Consider the following 18,123-nt stretch of genomic DNA (forward strand, 5'->3'; position numbering starts at 1 on the left):
GGGTCCATTCCCCATTCCCTCAGTCGTCGCCATCGGAGTCTTCCTTGGAGTCTGCGAGAGGTAGTATCACCCTGTATGTTCATCCTTATATGTACCCCTATCGATCTCTCTATATTTCTTTAGATCTGTGTGAATGTGTGATTGTTTTGTACCTTGTGTGAAAGAACTATTATTTCAAATAAATTACAATTGATTTTATTAAATTAGAGTCCATTTTATTGAGCATCACTCTCTGAATGGTTGAGCCTGGTATACATAGATAACAAAGATTCCTATTAAAGCCAAGTGTCCATTAAACTAATTCCCCAACCTCGTTTTGAGGGCATTTGGCCTAACATGGGGCTGAGAGAGCTCTCCCAGGAGCTCCCCTTTCAAGGACAGAGGCTCAGAGTGGCCTACAGTCTTCTTTCCCTTCCTCCCACAACAGACAACATGTGAGGTGGGTGGGGCTGAGAGGGCTCTCATAGCAGCTGCCCTTTCAAGGACAGCCTCAGAGTGGCCTACAATCTCCTTTATCTTCCTCTCCCACAACAGACACCCTGTGAGGCAGGTGGGGCTGAGGGAGCTCTCCCAGAAGCTGCCCTTTCAAGGACAGAGTCTCAGAGTGGCCTACAATCTCCCTTCCCTTCCTCCCCCACAACAGACATCCTATGAGGCAGATGGGGCTGAGAGAGCTCTCCCAGGAGCTGCCCTTTCAAGGACAGAGTCTCAGAGTGCCCTACAATCTCTTTTCCCTTCCTCCCCTACAACAGATACCCTCTGAGGTGGGTGGGGCTGAGATGGCTCTCATTGCAACTGCCCTTTCAAGGACAGTCTCAGAGCGGCCTACAATCTCCTTTATCTTCCTCTCCCACAACAGACACCCTGTGAGGCGGTGGGGCTGAGGGAGCTCTCCAGAAGCTGCCCTTTCAAGGACAGAGTCTCAGAGCGGCCTAAAATCTCCTTTTCCATCCTCCCCCACAACAGACACTCTGTGAGGCGTGTGGGGCTGAGAGGGCTCTCACAGCAGCTGCCCTTTCAAGGACAACCTCTGCCAGAGCTATGACTGACTCAAGGTCATTCCATCAGGTGCAAGTGGAGAAGTGGGGAATCAAACCCAGTTCTCCCAGACAAGAGTCCGCGCACTTAATCACTACACCAAACTGGCTCTCCCCCCTGCCTACTTCACAGTGTTGTTGTGAGGACAACACAGAGAAGGGAGAAAGTCACAGATGCTCCCATGGGATGATGATGAGGCCTGAGTTCAAGTCCCTCACTTGCTCCGCCATGGGCCCATCACAGTCTCTCAACCTAACCCTCCCTCACAGGGTAGTTGCTGTGGGGATTGAATGAACAGGGAAGAACTCTGCGGAGAAACCACTTGGGAGTTCCTGAGCAAGGAGAAAAGTGGGATATAAATTCTAAAAAGTTCAACCAAGTAACTATTCAGGTAGCTGTTTGTTTTTACCGAAAACGTTATTAAAAGAACAAAGGGCAAATCCAGGGGCAACTTCGAAGACCAGCCAGGTTTTATTCTGGGGACAACCTTTTGCGTGTGCACGTACTCCGTGTGCGCACAAGAAAGCTTATCCCCAGAATTAAATTTCATTGGTTTTCAAAGGCGCCCCTGGGCTCAAGATTTGTCCTGCCGCTTCAGACCGACCTGGCTGCCCACTTATAAAAGAAATCCCCTTAGCTCCAAGCAGCCAGCCAGCCCCGGTCCAATTCAGGAACTATCTGAGGACTTTGGGGGTGGAGCCAGGAGACGTTGGGGTGGAGCCAGGAGACGTTGGGGTGGAGCCAGGAGACGTTGGGGGGTGGAGCCAGGTTGCAACAAGCATGATTGAACTGCAAAGGGAGTTCTAGTCATCATATTTAAAGGGAGCGCGCACCATTAAAAGAAGCGTGGAACCAACTCCCAGAAGATGTGAGAGAGCCTTGTGGGACCTCGCTCAGTTCCGCAAGGCCTGTAAAACAACATTATTTCAAATAGCCTTCAACCAAAGTACATAGATGCCCAACACCACTGAATGTATGGCATGAATTTTAGCACCGTAAACTGCTGTTTTAAAAAAATTATATGAATAATTTAAATTGTTTAAACTGTTTTAACCGAACTATTATTGTAATTGCTTTTATTGTTGCTATTATTAATGTTGTTAGCCGCCCTCAGCCTGCCTCAGCGGGGAGGGCGGGATAAAAATGTGAAAAATAAATAAATAAATTTAAATGTCTTCCCTCCACTGGAAATAATGAAGGAGAGGGGCACCTTCTTTTGGGGGGGGCTCCTAGAATTGAACCCCCTTGTCCAATCCTTTTGAAACTTGGACAGTCTTTTGAGGAGAGGTACTAGATACTATGCTGAAAATTTGGTGGGTCTACAGCAAAAAAACAGCCCCTCCCCCCACAGAGCCCCAGATACCCGTGGATCGATTCTCCATTAAACCCTATGGGAACTGGCCTCCATAGGGAGTAATGGAGGGCCCAGCAGACATGTCCCTCCCCCCGTCCCACCGCTTTCTGATGAGGCCTGAAGCGGGGGGGAGAGCCTCCAAACCGGGGGATCCCCTTCCCCAACCTGGAGACTGGCAACCCTAGGAGAGGGCAGACCCCCAAAGACGCACCTGCAAAGTCTCCCGGCTCTTCTGGCCAAGCAATTCCTGGCAGCCGGCAGCCCCGGACCCCGCACAAGCCACATGGCCCCGGAGGAAACGGGAGGGGAAGGCCAGACCCCCCCCCAGCTCCGCCCCCTTCTTCTTCCCCGCCCTAGCCAGCCTCCCTCTGCCCGCCTTGCCTGACGCAGCCTTCGGCTTCAACTGCGGGCAGCGTGCTCTCCCGCAACGTGATTGGTCACAGCGAGGAATGGGCGGGGCCGCGTGTCCTGGGGAGGCCTCGTGTGCAGCAGTGGGGCGCCCAGAGCCGGCGTCTGCTTAAGCGCTTTGGGTGTCCTTTGAGGCGCAGCGTCCGACTTTGCAAACTTTGCGCGCCGCTTGCAAAAGCGGGATGCTTTTCTGAGTTGGAGCTTGCAGGAAAGAGGATAGCTGGAAGGAGAGCCCGGCAGCGCATAGGCTGTACGTGATGGCCAATATAGAGAATCCACCCTTGCCCATAGGGAGAATGGAGACCAACGCTAATCATATGAACATATGAAGCTGCCTTATACTGAATCAGATCCTTGGTCCATCAAGTCAGTACTGTCTACTCAGACTGGCAGCGGCTTTCCAGGATATCAAGCTGAGGTTTTTCACACCTATTTGCCTGGACCCTTTTTGGAGAAACTGGGATTGAATCTGAGACCCTTCTGCTTACCCAGCAGATGCTCTACCACTGAGCCACTGTCCCTCCCCAATAGTCCATAGGGAATAATGGAGAGCGGGCTTGCTCTAAGGCAGGGGTGGCCAAACTGTGGCTCAGGAGTCACATGTGGTTCTTTCACACATATTGTGTGGCTCTCGAAGTCTTTATCACCATCTGCCAGCTTGGAGAATGTGTTTAAAGTTGCTTTCTTTCCACCTCTCTCTCCCCATCTTCTTCCTTCCCGTCTTGTGGCTCTCAAACATCTGACATTCATGTCTTGCAGCTCTCAAACATCTCGCATTTATTCTATGTGGATCTTATGTTTGAACAACTTTGGCCACCCCTGCTTTAAGGACAGCAATGACCTATAGACCAGGGGTGTCAAATTCATTTGCTGTGTGGGCCGGATCTGACATAGATGAGACTTTGTTGGGTTGGGCCGACCCATGTTGGGCTGGCCATGTGTGTATCTATTTAAGATGTGTTGGACTTGATGGGCCGTTGGCCTGATCCAACATGGCTTCTCTTATGTTCTTAACACAGACAAACACAAACATATATACCAAAATATGCTTAAAATGTTAGCTCACATTGGTTTTAAAGATGCTTTCTTTGTATTTCTCCCATGCGATCCAGGGAACTGGACAAAGGAAACGTGGCTCTTTCCTTCCTTCCCCAGGGGACTGGAGCCTCAGCCAATAGAAGGAAGAGAGGCTTGGCTTCTGCTGTGCAATTGAGAGAGCCTGGAAAAAACAAGCTCTGCCTTCCTCCCCAAAAGAGGAGCCTCAGCCAATGGAGAAAATAGAGGCTTTGTTCTGGAGCTCGTGTGCGGCAAAGCAAGCTGTGGTGCAGAAGGAAGCAAGAGAGAGAGAGAAGGAAGCAGATGACAGCCACTTGCTCAGGGGTCTGAAAGGAGCCCTCCGGGGGCCTGGCTTGACCCCCAGGCCACATGTTTGACACCCCTGCCAGGGGTGTCAAACTCATTTGTTATGGGGGCCACATCTGACATATATTAGATCTTTTTGGGCCCGGCCCATGTCAGGCCAGGCCCTGTGTGTACCTATTTAAGATTAGGTAGCAGAGATATAAACTTTATAAAGGACACAAAAACAATTAAAAGATTTTTTTTAACTTAAAATAAAACATGCTTAAAACATTAGCACTGGTTGGACTTAAAGGGTGCTTTCTTTGTATTTCTCCCAAGGGATCCAGGGAACTGGGCAAAGCAAGCTCTGGCTCTTTCCTTCCTTCCCCAGGGGACCAGGAGGGGGAGGAGCCTCAGCCAATAGAAGGAAGAGAGGCTTGGCTCAGTAGCTCTGCTGTGTGATTGAGCAAGCCTGGCAAAGCAAGCTGTGATGCAGAAGGAAGCAAGAGAGAGGGAGAAGGAAGCAGATGACAGCCAGTCGCTCAGGGGCCTGATAGGAGCCCTCCGGGGACCTGCTTCAGCCCCCAGGCCATATGTTTGACACCCCTGCCATAGACAATACATGACTGCCAATAATAGAGAATGACAGAGACTGTGCATACCCATAAAGAGGTGTGTGTTGTGCGCTGTCATTGGCCTTGTAGCCGTTTTCTTCCTCCAGTTTCTCTGTGTTTGGGGCTGATTTGTTCTGTTTCCCTTTGAAAAAAATGGACCACCTATTTGGGGGCTCACAGTTTGGAACCCAGAGGTCTAAGCTACTTGACAATCCTATAGTGGAAATATGCCTGAAGGAACTTTATACGTTTTGTGGTATTGCGCCCCAAAACAGATCCCCCCTAAACCCCCAGAAAGATTCCCTCGTTAATTTCCTATGGCCGAATATATTTGGAATACGTTTGTAATTCTTGATTGCCGTCTCTCTTTCTGTTGATGTTGGAGCCAAGAAGAAGAAGACGATATTGGATTTATATCCCGCCCTCCGCTCCGAAGAGTCTCAGAGCGGCTCACAATCTCCTTTCCCTTCCTCCCCCACAACGGACACCCTGTGAGGTAGATGAAGATACTGGATTTATATCCCGCCCTCCACTCCAAAGAGTCTCAGAGCGGCTCACAATCTCTTTCCCTTCCTCCCCCACAACGGACACCCTGTGAGGTAGATGAAGATATTGGATTTATATCCCGCCCTCCACTCCGAAGAGTCTCAGAGCGGCTCACAATCTCCTTTCCCTTCCTCCCCCACAACAGACACCCTGTGAGGTAAATGAAGATATTGGATTTATATCCCGCCCTCCACTCCGAAGAGTCTCAAAGCGGCTCACAATCTCCTTTCCCTTCCTCCCCCACAACAGACACCCTGTGAGGTAGATGAAGATATTGGATTTATATCCCGCCCTCCACTCGGAAGAGTCTCAAAAGCGGCTCACAATCTCCTTTCCCTTCCTCCCCCACAACAAACACCCTGTGAGGTGGGTGGGGCTGGAGAGGCTCTCACAGCAGCTGCCCTTTCAAGGACAACCTCTGCCAGAGCTATGGCTGACCCATATAAGCAGGTACAAGTGGAGGAGTGGGGAATCAAACCCGGTTCTCCCAGATAAGAGTCTGCACACTTAACTGCTACACCAAACTGACTCTCCAGAAGCAAAAAAGTCTTGAACAATTTCAATTCCCTCACCGTCACCCTTAAATTTAATTTTTTTTTTTTAAATTTTATTTTATCAAATTATGTCCTGCCTCCCCTGACGGGCTCAGGGCGGCTAACAATAGTTAAAAACAACATAAAATATTAAAAACAGAACATGCAATAAAATCATTTCCGTACATTTTACAGTCATTAAAAGCCCAAGATGCACGTTGATGTTCTGGTTATTCTGACATTTCTGGTTTCAATTATATTAGCTCAGTGAGATTGTCAGCGTTATGGAATAATGGTCACCTCCCCTTAACTATTGAAAGTGAGTTTGAACAGTTTGGTCTTACAGGCACTAAAGTTGAATAATTCTCCTATAGATTAGGAGACCGTCCTTTTGGGTAACACGCTATTCCCTATAGGCAAGCCTGGTCATTATTCCTAATAGGCAAGTGTGCTTTATATTATTCCGTGTGGGCAATCATGCATTCTCTATTGGCAGTCATGTACATTCTATGGCCAATAGTTCTTGGTACTTGGAGGATAGCAGATTTATACCCCGCCCTTCTCTCTGAATCAGAGACTCAGAGTGGCTTACAATCTCCTTTATCTTCCTCCCCCCACAACAGACACCCTGAGGTGGGTGGGGCTAAGAGGCTCTCCCAGAAGCTGCCTTTCCAAGAACAGAGCCTCAGAGCAGCCCTACAATCTCCTTTCCCTTCCTCCCCCACAACAGACACCCTGTGAGGGTGATGGAGCTGAGAGAGCTCTCCCAGAAACCGCCCTTTCAAGGACAGAGTCTCAGAGTGGCTCACAATCTCCTTCCCCCACAACAGACATCCTGTGAAGTGGGTGGGGCTGAGAGAGCTCTCACAGCAGCTGCCCTTCCAAGGACAACTCCTGCCAGAGCTACGGCTGACCCAAGGCCATTCCAGCAGGTGCAAGTGGAGGAGTGGGAATCAAACCCGGTTCTCCCAGATAAGAGTCTGCACACTTAATCACTACACCAAACTGACTATCATGGACTCTAGTATTACACTATGGGCAAGTGTGCTCTCCATTATTCCCTATCAGCAGTCATGAATTCTCTATTGGCAATCATGTATAGCCTATTGGCAAATGCTATCCTTAGGCAAGCCTTGTCTCTATTATTCCTTTTGGGCAATCATGTATTCTCTGTTGGCAACCATGCACATTCTATTGGCAATCCATGCTCTTACTGTGAACTCCTAGGAGTCCATTATTCCCTTTGGGCAAGTGTGGTCTCCATTATTCCCTATTGGCTATCATGCATTCTCTATTGGCGATCACGTATTGTCCATGAGCAATCACTATTCTTAGGCCAAATCTGGTCTCCATTATTCCCTATGGGCAAGTGAGGACACCACTATTTCTTATGGATAAACATGGATTCCATTGTTTCTTATGGGAACCCTAGTTTCCCTTATTGTCTATGGGCAAGTGCACCATAAACCAGGGGTGGCCAACGGTAGCTCTCCAGATGTTTTTTTTTGGCTACAACTCCCATCAGCCCCAGCCATTGGCCATGCTGACTGGGGCTGATGGGAGTTGTAGGCAGAAAACATCTGGAGAGCTACTGTTGGCCACCCCTGCAAACAGGTTTGGGGGCTGAACCCAAGGCCTGTCATGCAAACGGGGATGGGGGTGGGAGGGACTGCACTCCCAAATGGGCCCATGATCAAATTCCTCCTGGATAGGGTTGCCAAGTCCAATTTAAGAAATATCTGGGGACTTTGGGGGTGGAGCCAGGAGACATTAGGGGTGGAGCCAAGATCAAGGCTGTGACAAGTATAATTGAACTCCAAAGGGAATTCTGGCCCTCACATTTAAAGGGACGGCGCACCTTTTCAATGCCTTCCTTCCATAGGAAATAATGAAGGATAGGGGCACTTTCTATCGGGGCTCATAGAATTGGACCCCCTGGTCCAATCTTTTTGAAACTTGGGGGGTATTTTGGGGAGAGGCACTAGATGCTATACGGAAAATTTGGTGCCTCCACCTCAAAACACAGCCCTGCCCCAGAGCCCCAGATACCCACGGATCAATTCTCCATTATTTTCTATGGGAATAAATCTCCTTAGGGAATAAGAGAGTTCCCAGCAGACATTTCCCTCCCCTCCCCCCGCTTTCTGACGACCCTGAAGCGGGGGGAGGGCCTCCAAACCGGGGGATCCCCTGCCCCCACTTGGGAATTGGCAACCCTACTCCTGGAGGGTTTAGCAATCAGCCAGCGATTAAAGATTAAGAAGAGTCTGGACGGTTTTTAAAAACATCCCTTTCCTTGAAACGACATTAGTGGCTGGATCCCCGCCCGGGCTGGTGTTGCCTTTTAAGCAAACAACCAGCAACCAACACCCCTTCTGCTTTCCTGCAGCAACAAAGGAGCCAGCAAAAACTCTCCCTCCCGCGCAGGAAAGCTGTCTGTGCAACGCAGAATTTATCCAGAAGCTCTCTCTTTGTGTGCTTTGTAGAAGCCGGCTGAGGTTCTGGAGAAAAGCAGCTGGGGAGGGCGGTGCTGGAGTCCCGGGTCCCCTTCCTGTGTGTACCTTGGGATGGGGGAGTTGCCTTGGGGGATAGAGGGCAGCCGCCATTGGAGAGAGCAGTTTGTGCATCTTTTTTCATTCATGCACCCACAAACGTTAATAAACGCGGACACACATATTGTGGCCCAGGTATTAGCCAAATTAGGGCAGGATTGTAACAGAAATATGTCAATAGAGCGACGGTCCCCACCCTTTTTGGTACCAGGGACCGGTTTTGTGGAAGACAATTTTCCCAGGGACTGGGGGGGGGGGGGGGTAGGGATGGTGTTGGGGTGAAATAATTGTGCACTTTATTTCTATTAGTTTGGTGTCCTGGTGAAGTGCGCAGACTCTTATCTGGGAGAACTGGGTTTGATTCCCAACTCCTCCGCTTGTAGCTGCTGGAATGGTCTTGGGTCAGCCGTAGCCCTCATAGAGTTGTCCTTGAAAGGGCAGCTGCTGGGAGAGCTCTCTCAGCCCCACCTGCCTCACAGGGAGTCTGTTGTGGGAGAGGAAGGGAAAGGAGATTGTAGGCTGCTCTGAGACTCTGTCCTTGAAAGATCAGCTTCTGGGAGAGCTCTCTCAGCTCCACCTGCCTCACAGGGTGTCTGTTGTGGGGGAGGAAGGGAAAGGAGATTGTAGGCTGCTCTGGGACTGTCCTTGAAAGGGCAGCTTCTGGGAGAGCTCTCTCAGCCCCACCTGCCTCACAGGTAGTCTGTTGTGGGAGAGGAAGGGAAAGAAGATTGTAGGCGGCTCTAAGACTCTGTCCTTGAAAGGGCAGCTTCTGAGAGAGCTCTCTCAGCCCCACCGTGGGGGAGGAAGGGAAAGGAGATTGTAGGCCGCTCTGAGACTCTGAAATTTGGCATGGAGGGCAAGATATAAATCCAGTGTTGTCGTCTAATTATTACTGCATTGTAATAGATAATGAAATAATTATACAACTGATGGCCTGGTTGCCAGCAGGCCATGGAACTTTTCTGGGGTATGGATTGTCAAGATTTAAGTTAAACTTTGTTTTGTCAGATACAAATTAGAATGAAGATTCCCTGGATCTTTAAATCCCAGTCAGAAGGTGTGTGTGTGTGTGTGTGGTGCTGCAAAGGGATAACTCAGGATGTCAGAGAACAATGCATATTGTAATCAGTTGAGGGGAAGTATTTTGGGACAGAAAAGTAGCAGCTGTGGTGAGAGATAAGAATTCTGTGTCCCTATTGAGCCCAGAGGTTGCGGGCATTGTTCCTCTGGGTTAGTGAATGAATCACCTCCAGCAGTCTCACTTTATAATCTCCCCTTGAAGCTTCTCTGTTGGAGGACTGCCGCCATGAAGTCTGCAGTGGAATGTCCTGGAAGAGTAAAACTTTCTCTCACTGTTTTTTGAGTGTTGTCAGGTTTGGGTCAATTTATTCTTTCGCATAGGGACTGACCTGTTTGTGGAGAGTGGAAGGGGATTGCTACACATGTGATGGCATGGAGTAATTTGATGGCACGTAGTAACGTATGGCTGTGAGAGCTGGACCATAAGGAAGGCCGAGTGCAGAAGAATAAGACGCTTTTGAGATGTGGTGCTGGAGAAGACTCTTGAGAGTCTCTTGGACTGCAAGAAGATCCAACCAGTCAGTCCTAAGGGAAATCAACTCAGACTGTTTCCTGGAAGGTCAGATGCTGAAGCTGAAATACTTTGACCATTCAATGAGAAGGGAGCACTCCCTGGAGAAGATCCTGATGCTGGGAAAGACAGAAGGCAAAAGAAGAAGGGGACGGCAAAAGATGAGATGGCTGGACAGCGTTACTGATGTAACAAACATGAATTTGAGCAAACTTTGGAGGATGGTGGAAGACAGGAGGGCCTGGCATGACTTGGTCCAGGGGGTCGCAAAGAGTCGGACTCAGCTGTGTGACTGAACAACAACAACAACATAACACTGGAAGGTGAACCAGTGAATAAATCTGAGATGGGGTGGCTGGTGTTGTTTGGGTCTAGTGAGTGTGTTGTCAGAGTGGATGTGGGGACAGAGGCGGCATCTTGGTTTGTTCCAGGCCCTGATGAACGCTCTGAACTGATCACTCACTCTGTTTTTGGTAGATCAAGGTGAGCAGCCATGTTGGCTTGAAGCAGCGAAACAAAACCTTAGTCCAGTCGGGCACCTTGAAGACCCACAAAGTTTTTTCAAGGTATGAGCATCACATGGAGAGCTAGTTTGGCGTAGTGGTTAAGTGTTATCTTATCTGGGAGAACCGGGTTTGATTCCCGACTCCTCCACTTGCAGCTGCTGGAATGGCCTTGGGTCAGCCATAGCTCTCGCAAGAGTTGTCCTTTAAAGGGCAGCTGCTGTGAGAGCCCTCTCCAGCCCCACCCACCTCACAGGGTGTCTGTTGTGGGGGAGGAAGGGAAAGGAGATTGTAGGCCGCTCTGAGACTCTGTCCTTGAAAGGGCAGCTTCTGGTAGAGCTCTCTCAGCCCCATCCGCCTCACAGGGTGTCTGTTGTGGGGAAGAAAGAGAAAGGAGCTTGTAGGCCGCTCTGAGACTCTGTCCTTGAAAGGGCAGCTGCTGTGAGAGCCCTCTCTAGCCCCAGCCACCTCACAAGGTGGCTGTTGTGGGGGAGGAAGGGAAAGGAGCTTGTAGGCTGCTCTGAGACTCTGTCCTTAAAAGGGCAGCTACTGTGAGAGCCCTCTCTAGCCCCACCCACCTCACAGGGTGGCTGTTGTGGGGGAGGAAGGGAAAGGAGCTTGTAGGCCGCTCTGAGACTCTGTCCTTGAAAGGGCAGCTTCTGGGAGAGCTCTCTCAGCCCCACACACCTCACAGGGTGTCTGCTGTGGGGGGGAAGATATAGGAGATTGTAAGCCGCTTTGAGTCTCTGATTCAGAGAGAACGGCAGGGTATAAATTTACAATTCTTCTTAATTCTACTCAGGTCAAAGGTTTGCTCAATTTGTTAATGTTACTATCTCTCATTGGATCTTATATTTGTACCATTTTGTATTCTAAACCCCCGCCTACCAGATAATTTTACTACTCTGTCATTGGATCTTAAATCTGTACCATTTCGCATTCTGAGCCACTGCCCACCAGCTATGTGTCGCTCTGCTCACTGTGCCGGATTTCTCGTCTGATGAAGTGTGCTTAGAGCAGGGGTGGCCAACGGTAGCTCTCCAGATGTTTTTTGCCTACAACTCCATCAGCCCCAGCCAGCATGGCCACTGGCTGGGGCTGATGGAGTTCTAGGCAAAAAAAAAACATCTGGAGAGCTACCCTTGGCCACCCCTGACTTAGAGCACACGGAAGCTTGTTCTGAATAAAACTAAGTCAGTCTTAAAGGTGCACCTTGACTCCTATTTTGTTCTACTACTTCAGACCAACACAGCTGTCTACTTGGATCTATCTATATGGAGCAGTGGTCCTTCAGTGGCTATTAGCCACAGAGCATTGATGGAACTCTCTGTCTGGGGCAGTGATGCTCTGTATTCTTGGTGCTGCAGGGGGGGCGACAGTGGGAGGACTTCTAGTGTCCTGGCCCCACGGGTGGACCTCCTGATGGCACCTGGGTTTTTCAGCCACTGTGTGACACAGAGTGTTGGACAGGATGGGCCGTTGGCCTGATCCAACACGGCTTCTCTTATGTTCTTATGTCTGGGGCAGTGATGCTGTGTATTCTTGGTGCTTGCGGGAGGGAGCAACAGTATGAGGACTGCTAGTGTCCTGACCCCACTGATGGACCTCCTGATGGCACTTGGGTTTTTTTAGCCACTGTGTGACACAGAGTGTTGGACTGGATGGGCCACTGGCCTGATCCAACATGGCTTCTCTTATGTTCTTACGTGACACAGAGTGTTGGACTGGAGGGGCCATTGGCCTGATCCAACATGGCTTCTCTTATGTTCTTATGTGACACAGAGTGTTGGACTGGATGGGCCATTGGCTTGATCCAACATGGCTTCTCTTATGTTCTTATGTGACACAGAGTGTTGGACTGGATGGGCCATTGGCTTGATCCAACAGGGCTTCTCTTATGTTCTTATGTGACACAGAGTGTTGGACTGGAGGGGCCAGTGGCCTGATCCAACAGGGCTTCTCTTATGTTCTTATGTGACACAGAGTGTTGGACTGGAGGGGCCACTGGCCTGATCCAACAGGGCTTCTCTTATGTTCTTATGTGACACAGAGTGTTGGACTGGAGGGGCCACTGGCCTGATCCAACAGGGCTTCTCTTATGTTCTTATGTGACACAGAGTGTTGGTCTGGAGGGGCCATTGGCCTGATCCAACATGGCTTCTCCTATGTTCTTATGTGACCCAGAGTGTTGGACTGGAGGGGCCACTGGCCTGATCCAACAGGGCTTCTCTTATGTTCTTATGTGACACAGAGTGTTGGACTGGAGGGGCCATTGGCCTGATCCAACATGGCTTCTCCTATGTTCTTATGTGACACAGAGTGTTGGACTGGAGGGGCCACTGGCCTGATCCAACAGGGCTTCTCTTATGTTCTTATGTGACACAGAGTGTTGGACTGGAGGGGCCATTGGCTTGATCCAACAGGGTTTCTCTTATGTTCTTAGAAAAGGGCTGCTTTGGAAGGTGGGCTTTTTGGTAACCTGCCCTTCCGAGGCTCCCTCCCCTTATTCCACCCTCCAAGGCTGCGCCCCCCAAACCTCCAGGAATCTCTCAAACTGGAGTTGGCAACAACCCCTCCCCCACAGGTGCACTACTGCCCCTATGCCGGCCCTTCCCCAGCAAGACGCTGATAAGTCCTCAGCTCCAATTACCTGGCTGGTATCTCTGCACCCATCCGGGGTCTAGAAATAACAACTTGACCTTCGGGGGCCAAGGAGTCATTTGAGGTCGACGCAGGAGCCGGGGCAGAGACGGGGAGGTGGCCAAACTGGGTGCCAGCGGCTGGCACAGCACACAGGGCCAAAGCTATGCCACGCTGGCCTCTCAGATCCGGAGAAGCGGCAAAGGAAAGGTTTGTTTTGGGAGAGGAGGGGATGATTCGCCAAATCAAGCGCCAGGATGAAGCGGCCCCCTTGTCTGAAAACTGGTATGAAATTAATAGCGGCCGTTGTAGGGCTACAGGGCTCGCCTGCAGCAGAAACCGTTCCCCCAGCTTCTCGCTGCGTCTCTCTCTCTCTCTCTCGCTGCTCAAGGGTAGGGTAGGGTTTTTCTGAAGGTGGAAGCTCCAAAGCAACTGGGACAGGTCATAGATGCATCCAGGGACGACTGGTCTCATTTCTTAAACAAAAAGTCCCCTTTATTATGACATGGGACCAATTCACCCAGGATTTGCCCCAGTAGCTTTGGAACCTCCAAAGTGAAGGGTTAACACATCCATTTCCCCCTCTATTTTAAAAATTTTATTTTTGAAAGTCATGAATTTTCTGTTTTAATATCACTACACAAATTAAAACTGCAAAACCACATTGGGCTTCAAAATCAGCTGAAAAACACTGATTTCTAACTAACAAACCACATTATTTTATGCATTATTAGGGCTTTTTTAAAAATAGCAGGAATGCACAGGAATGCTGTCCCGGCTGGCTTTGCGGCAGGGTTGTGTGTGGCCTAATGAGTTCCTGCTGGGCTTTCTCTGCAAAAGCCCCAGATGTAACAATGGTGAGGTCAGGGGTGTGGCCTAATATGCAAATGAGTTCCTGCTGGTCTTTTTTCCCTTTTCTGCAAAAGCCCTACGCGTAACAATGGTGAGGTCAGGGTGTGTGGCCTAATATGCAAATGAGTTCCTGCTGGGCTTTCTCTGCAAAAGCCCTATGCGCAACAATGGTGAGGTCAGGGGTGTGTGGCCTAATATGCAAATGAGTTCCTGCTGGGCTTTTCTGCAAAAGCCCCACGTGTGACAATGGTGATGGCAGGGGGTGTGGCCTAATATGCAAATCAGTTCCTGCTGGGCTTTTTGTGCCCAAAAAGCCTTGTGCATTATGCTACCACAAAGTTTAAATATCTTATTTGTACTCTGCATTCCTGAGATGTTGTAGCACTGTCACTTCTGCCATTCACAGAATGTCATAAACTTTCAATTTCCACTCCTTTTTAAATTAGGAAGTATTTGGATCTTCCAGTGTTCAGCACTAACACACTTCATTTTGGAGTTTCCACATTCTGGGGAAGAGGAGGTGGGGGGTTCATTAAAATATCTGTAAACAGACAACTGGATAAGATTCAGGTGAGTTATTCTGTTGGTCTGGACTCGAAGTTTGTTTTGGATAAAATTTCCTTCCTTCCTTCCTTCCTTCCTTCCTTCCTTCCTTCCTTCCTTCCTTCCTTCCTTCCTTCCTTCCTTCCTTCCTTCCTTCCTTCCTTCCTTCCTTCCTTCCTTCCTTCCTTCCTTCCTTCCTTCCTTCCTTCCTCCTTTCCCTCCTCCCTCCCTTCCTTCCAATCAGGAGAAATGGCTTGCAAACACCCCCTAAAACAACAATCCTTCCAACCTTTCTAACAGCAGCCCTGCAGGGTAGGCTGGCCTAGTTCATTTTGAAGGATTTGGGGCAGGGCAGGGAGCCCCTCCACCTGCACAGCTGGTGAACCGCAGGTGGCATGGGGTGGTCTGGGCCAGGGGGGGCCCCACTGCGGCTCTTTCACACATCCTGTGTGGCTCTCAAAGCCCCCACTGCCCCATGAGCTAGCTTAGAGAAGGCACTTCTCTCTTTAAATCACTTCTCCAAGCCAAGCCAGCCAATGGCTTGGGGAATGCATTTAAAGTTGCTTTCTATCCACCTCACCCCCACATCTATTCGCTTTCCTTCCTTTCTCCCCTCCTGACTCGTGGCTCTTAAACATCTGATGTTTATACCAGGGGTGGCCAAACTGTGGCTCGGGAACCACACGTGGCTCGTCCACACATATTGTGTGGCTCTTGAAGCCCCCAACACCCCATCAGCCAGCTTGGAGAAGGCGTTTGTCTCTTTGAATCACTTCTTCAAGCCAAGCCAGCCAGCGGCTCAGAGAATGCATTTAAAGTTAAAGTTGCTTTCTTTCCATCTCTCCCTCCCTCCTCCCTCTCCCACCTATTTGCCTTCCTTCCTTCCTCTGAGATTCATGTCTCGTGGCTCTCCGACATCTGATGTTCATGTCTTGCGGCTCTCAGACATCTGATGTTCATGTCTCGCGGCTCTCAGACATCTGATGTTCTTGTCTCGCGGCTCTCAGACATCTGATGTTCTTGTCTCACGGCTCTCAGACATCTGATGTTAATGTCTTGTGGCTCTCAGACATCTGATGTTAATGTCTCGTGGCTCTCAGACATCTGATGTTCTTGTCTCGCGGCTCTCAGACATCTGATGTTCTTGTCTCGCGGCTCTCAGACATCTGATGTTAATGTCTTGTGGCTCTCAAACATCTGATGTTCATGTCTCGTGGCTCTCAGACATCTGATGTTAATGTCTCGCAGCTCTCAGACATCTGATGTTCTTGTCTTGCGGCTCTCAGACATCTGATGTTCATGTCTTGTGGCTCTCAGACATCTGATGTTCATGTCTTGCGGCTCTCAGACATCTGACGTTTATTCCCTGTGGCTCTTCCGTTAAGCAAGTTTGGCCAGCCCTGGTTTATACTTCGCGGCTCTCGCGTTAAGCAAGTTTGGCCAGCCTCGGCGGCCCGCAAAGACCCCGCTGGTCCCGCGCCCTCCTTCGCCAAGTGGGCTGGCCGATAACGCTGGGGAGGCGGACGGCAACCAGGTTATTGCGGGCGCCTCTCCTTCCCTCCCTCCCTCCCTCCCTCCTGGGGCTGGGGAGGGGGGGGGAGGAGGCGCTGGAGGAGCGGCGGGGCAGGTCCCGGCCCGGCTCGGCTGCTGCTGCTGCTGGCCCCGATGGCGCTCCGGCTGCCCGTGCGCTTTGGCCGCTGCCCCGCGCGCCCGCCTGCTTTGCGCGCCGGCGGCTGCTGCTAGGCGGAGAGGCGGGCGGGCGGGCGGGCTGCCCTTGCAATGCGGTGTGGGGCGTGAAGGCGGCGCACGATGCCCGAGAGCGGGCCGGGGGCGGCGGAGGGCGAGGCGGCGGCTGCAGCAGCGGGGGCGCCCGGCGTCCTGGGTGAGTGCGCCTTGGAGAGCTGGAGGGGCCCACCGGGGCGCGCAGGCAGCATAGAACCGGGCCGTCGAGGGGCGCCGTTGCGCTGCCCGCCCTGCGGGGGGCGCCTTCCCGGGGGAGGCCAGACAGGGGGGCGGGGGGCTCTCGTCTCGCCTGGGGCTGCGGCGGGCCGGGGTCTCCCCCTGGCTGCGCCCGTCGGGGGGCGCTCCTCGTGGCCGCCCTCCTCCAACAAAGCGGCCGCAGTTTTTACGCGCGAGGTGCGCGCCGCCGGGGACGGTGGGAAGGGGCGGCCGGGGGGGGGGAACCCGGCGGGGGGGGGACCCTCATTTGGTGCACCTTCCTCCCGGCGCCCTAGGCAACCCCCTATGCTGCCTAGCGGGCGAGCCGGCCCTGCCTGCGGCCCGCTGCGGATGCCGGGGAAGGCCGTGAAGGCGCCCCGACCCCTCTCCAAGCCCTTGCCGTGGGTGGCTGGGGTCTTCGGGTTGAGGGGGGGGGGGGGAGGGCTGACGAAGCGGACGGATCCAGGCCCCAGGCCGAGGGAGCAGGTGGAGAACAAGCCCTGCCTCTCTTCTCCCCCGGGGTGGGGGGGGGGGCGCAGGGCCAATGCACCCGATAGACTCTGCAGCAATCTCCCCCGCCCCCCATCTTCCCTTTCCTTGAAAGGGAAACATTAGAGAAAATTAGGGTGGGTGATGCAAATTCTACAGGGTTATCAGCCCTGTGCGCCCCCCCCCCCCCCCGCTGGCTACAGCTCTGCTCCCCCCCCCCTTGGTTGCAGTCCCTCTGGACCTCCTTTTGGCTCTGCTGCGCCCCCCCCCTCCACGAGGCATTGGCGTTGGAGGGTTGTCCCGGGCAGGTGGCAAGCAGGGAACCGGGATGCGAAAGGCCCAGCAGCGAGCCCCAAAGGCTCTGCATTCCGCAGGGCAGAGGAGTGCCGGTCTTGAAGGATCGGGGGGGGGGGGGGGGAAGCAGCGGTGTAGATGGATGCCTGCAGGTAGTTTTCGCCCAGCTGGGATGCTCCGCAGAGGCGGCTTCTGCTGAAAACCCGGAGATATTCCTGCCTTGTCTGCAGCAAGGTTGACCTTAACTGGGCAGCTCCAAGGTTAGGCGGAGAGAATCCAGGGTGGAATGGGGGGGGGGAGGAGAAATTTGGGCAAAACGGCAGCAGGGAACAGGCAGGCCTTCGCCCGCATGTTGGGATGCCCTAGCCTGAAACCCCTTTACGGTGTTGTGCTTTCCTATTGGGGAAATCCGGTGATGTTAACAAAAGACAGTCTTCCCAAATGAGATAACGTTGCAGTGGCTGGAGCGTGCCATCTGATCCGTTTTCATCTACGGGCTTCTACGCCTTCTGCCGGGGAAGCGTTTTTTATTTTGTTTTTTTTTTTGTGCTTGTTGGAGAAAAGTAAACTTTGCAAGAGCTCAGTTGCTGGGCCAGTCAGGTGCGCTAGAGCCAACCTGCTAGGCTGACGCAGGCACCCGGTCAACAGTGCGTCTGTAGTGCAGGCTTACAAATGCTGCATTCCTGCATCCATTTTCTTGGGAGAAAGTCCCGCTGAATTCAGCAGTGCTTTCTCCTGAGTAAGCCTGCATAGAATTGAAGTGTGTCGTTCATTAACTTAAGCCGGTGATCTAAACTTACCATGGATTTCCAGATCGAATTCTGAAGTGCCTTCGTGCTGCTTTCGTAAAATGCAGGGATCTCGCGTCAGTTGAGCACATTTTGTCA

The 18,123-nt window shown here is 51.6% G+C and overlaps 1 protein-coding gene across 1 annotated transcript in view; it reads right to left on the reverse strand.

Moving 5' to 3' along the window:
* Positions 1–16,254: 16,254 nt before the first annotated feature.
* The window catches only part of PLVAP (plasmalemma vesicle associated protein), a 29,871-nt gene continuing 28,002 nt past the window's right edge, over positions 16,255–18,123 (reverse strand). Inside the window, 1 exon segment of the mRNA XM_060233118.1 lies at positions 16,255–16,869. Coding sequence (XP_060089101.1) covers positions 16,255–16,869 — 615 coding nt within the window.

Source organism: Heteronotia binoei, chromosome 2, assembly GCF_032191835.1.
Source record: "Heteronotia binoei isolate CCM8104 ecotype False Entrance Well chromosome 2, APGP_CSIRO_Hbin_v1, whole genome shotgun sequence".
Taxonomy (NCBI): Eukaryota; Metazoa; Chordata; class Lepidosauria; order Squamata; family Gekkonidae; genus Heteronotia; species Heteronotia binoei.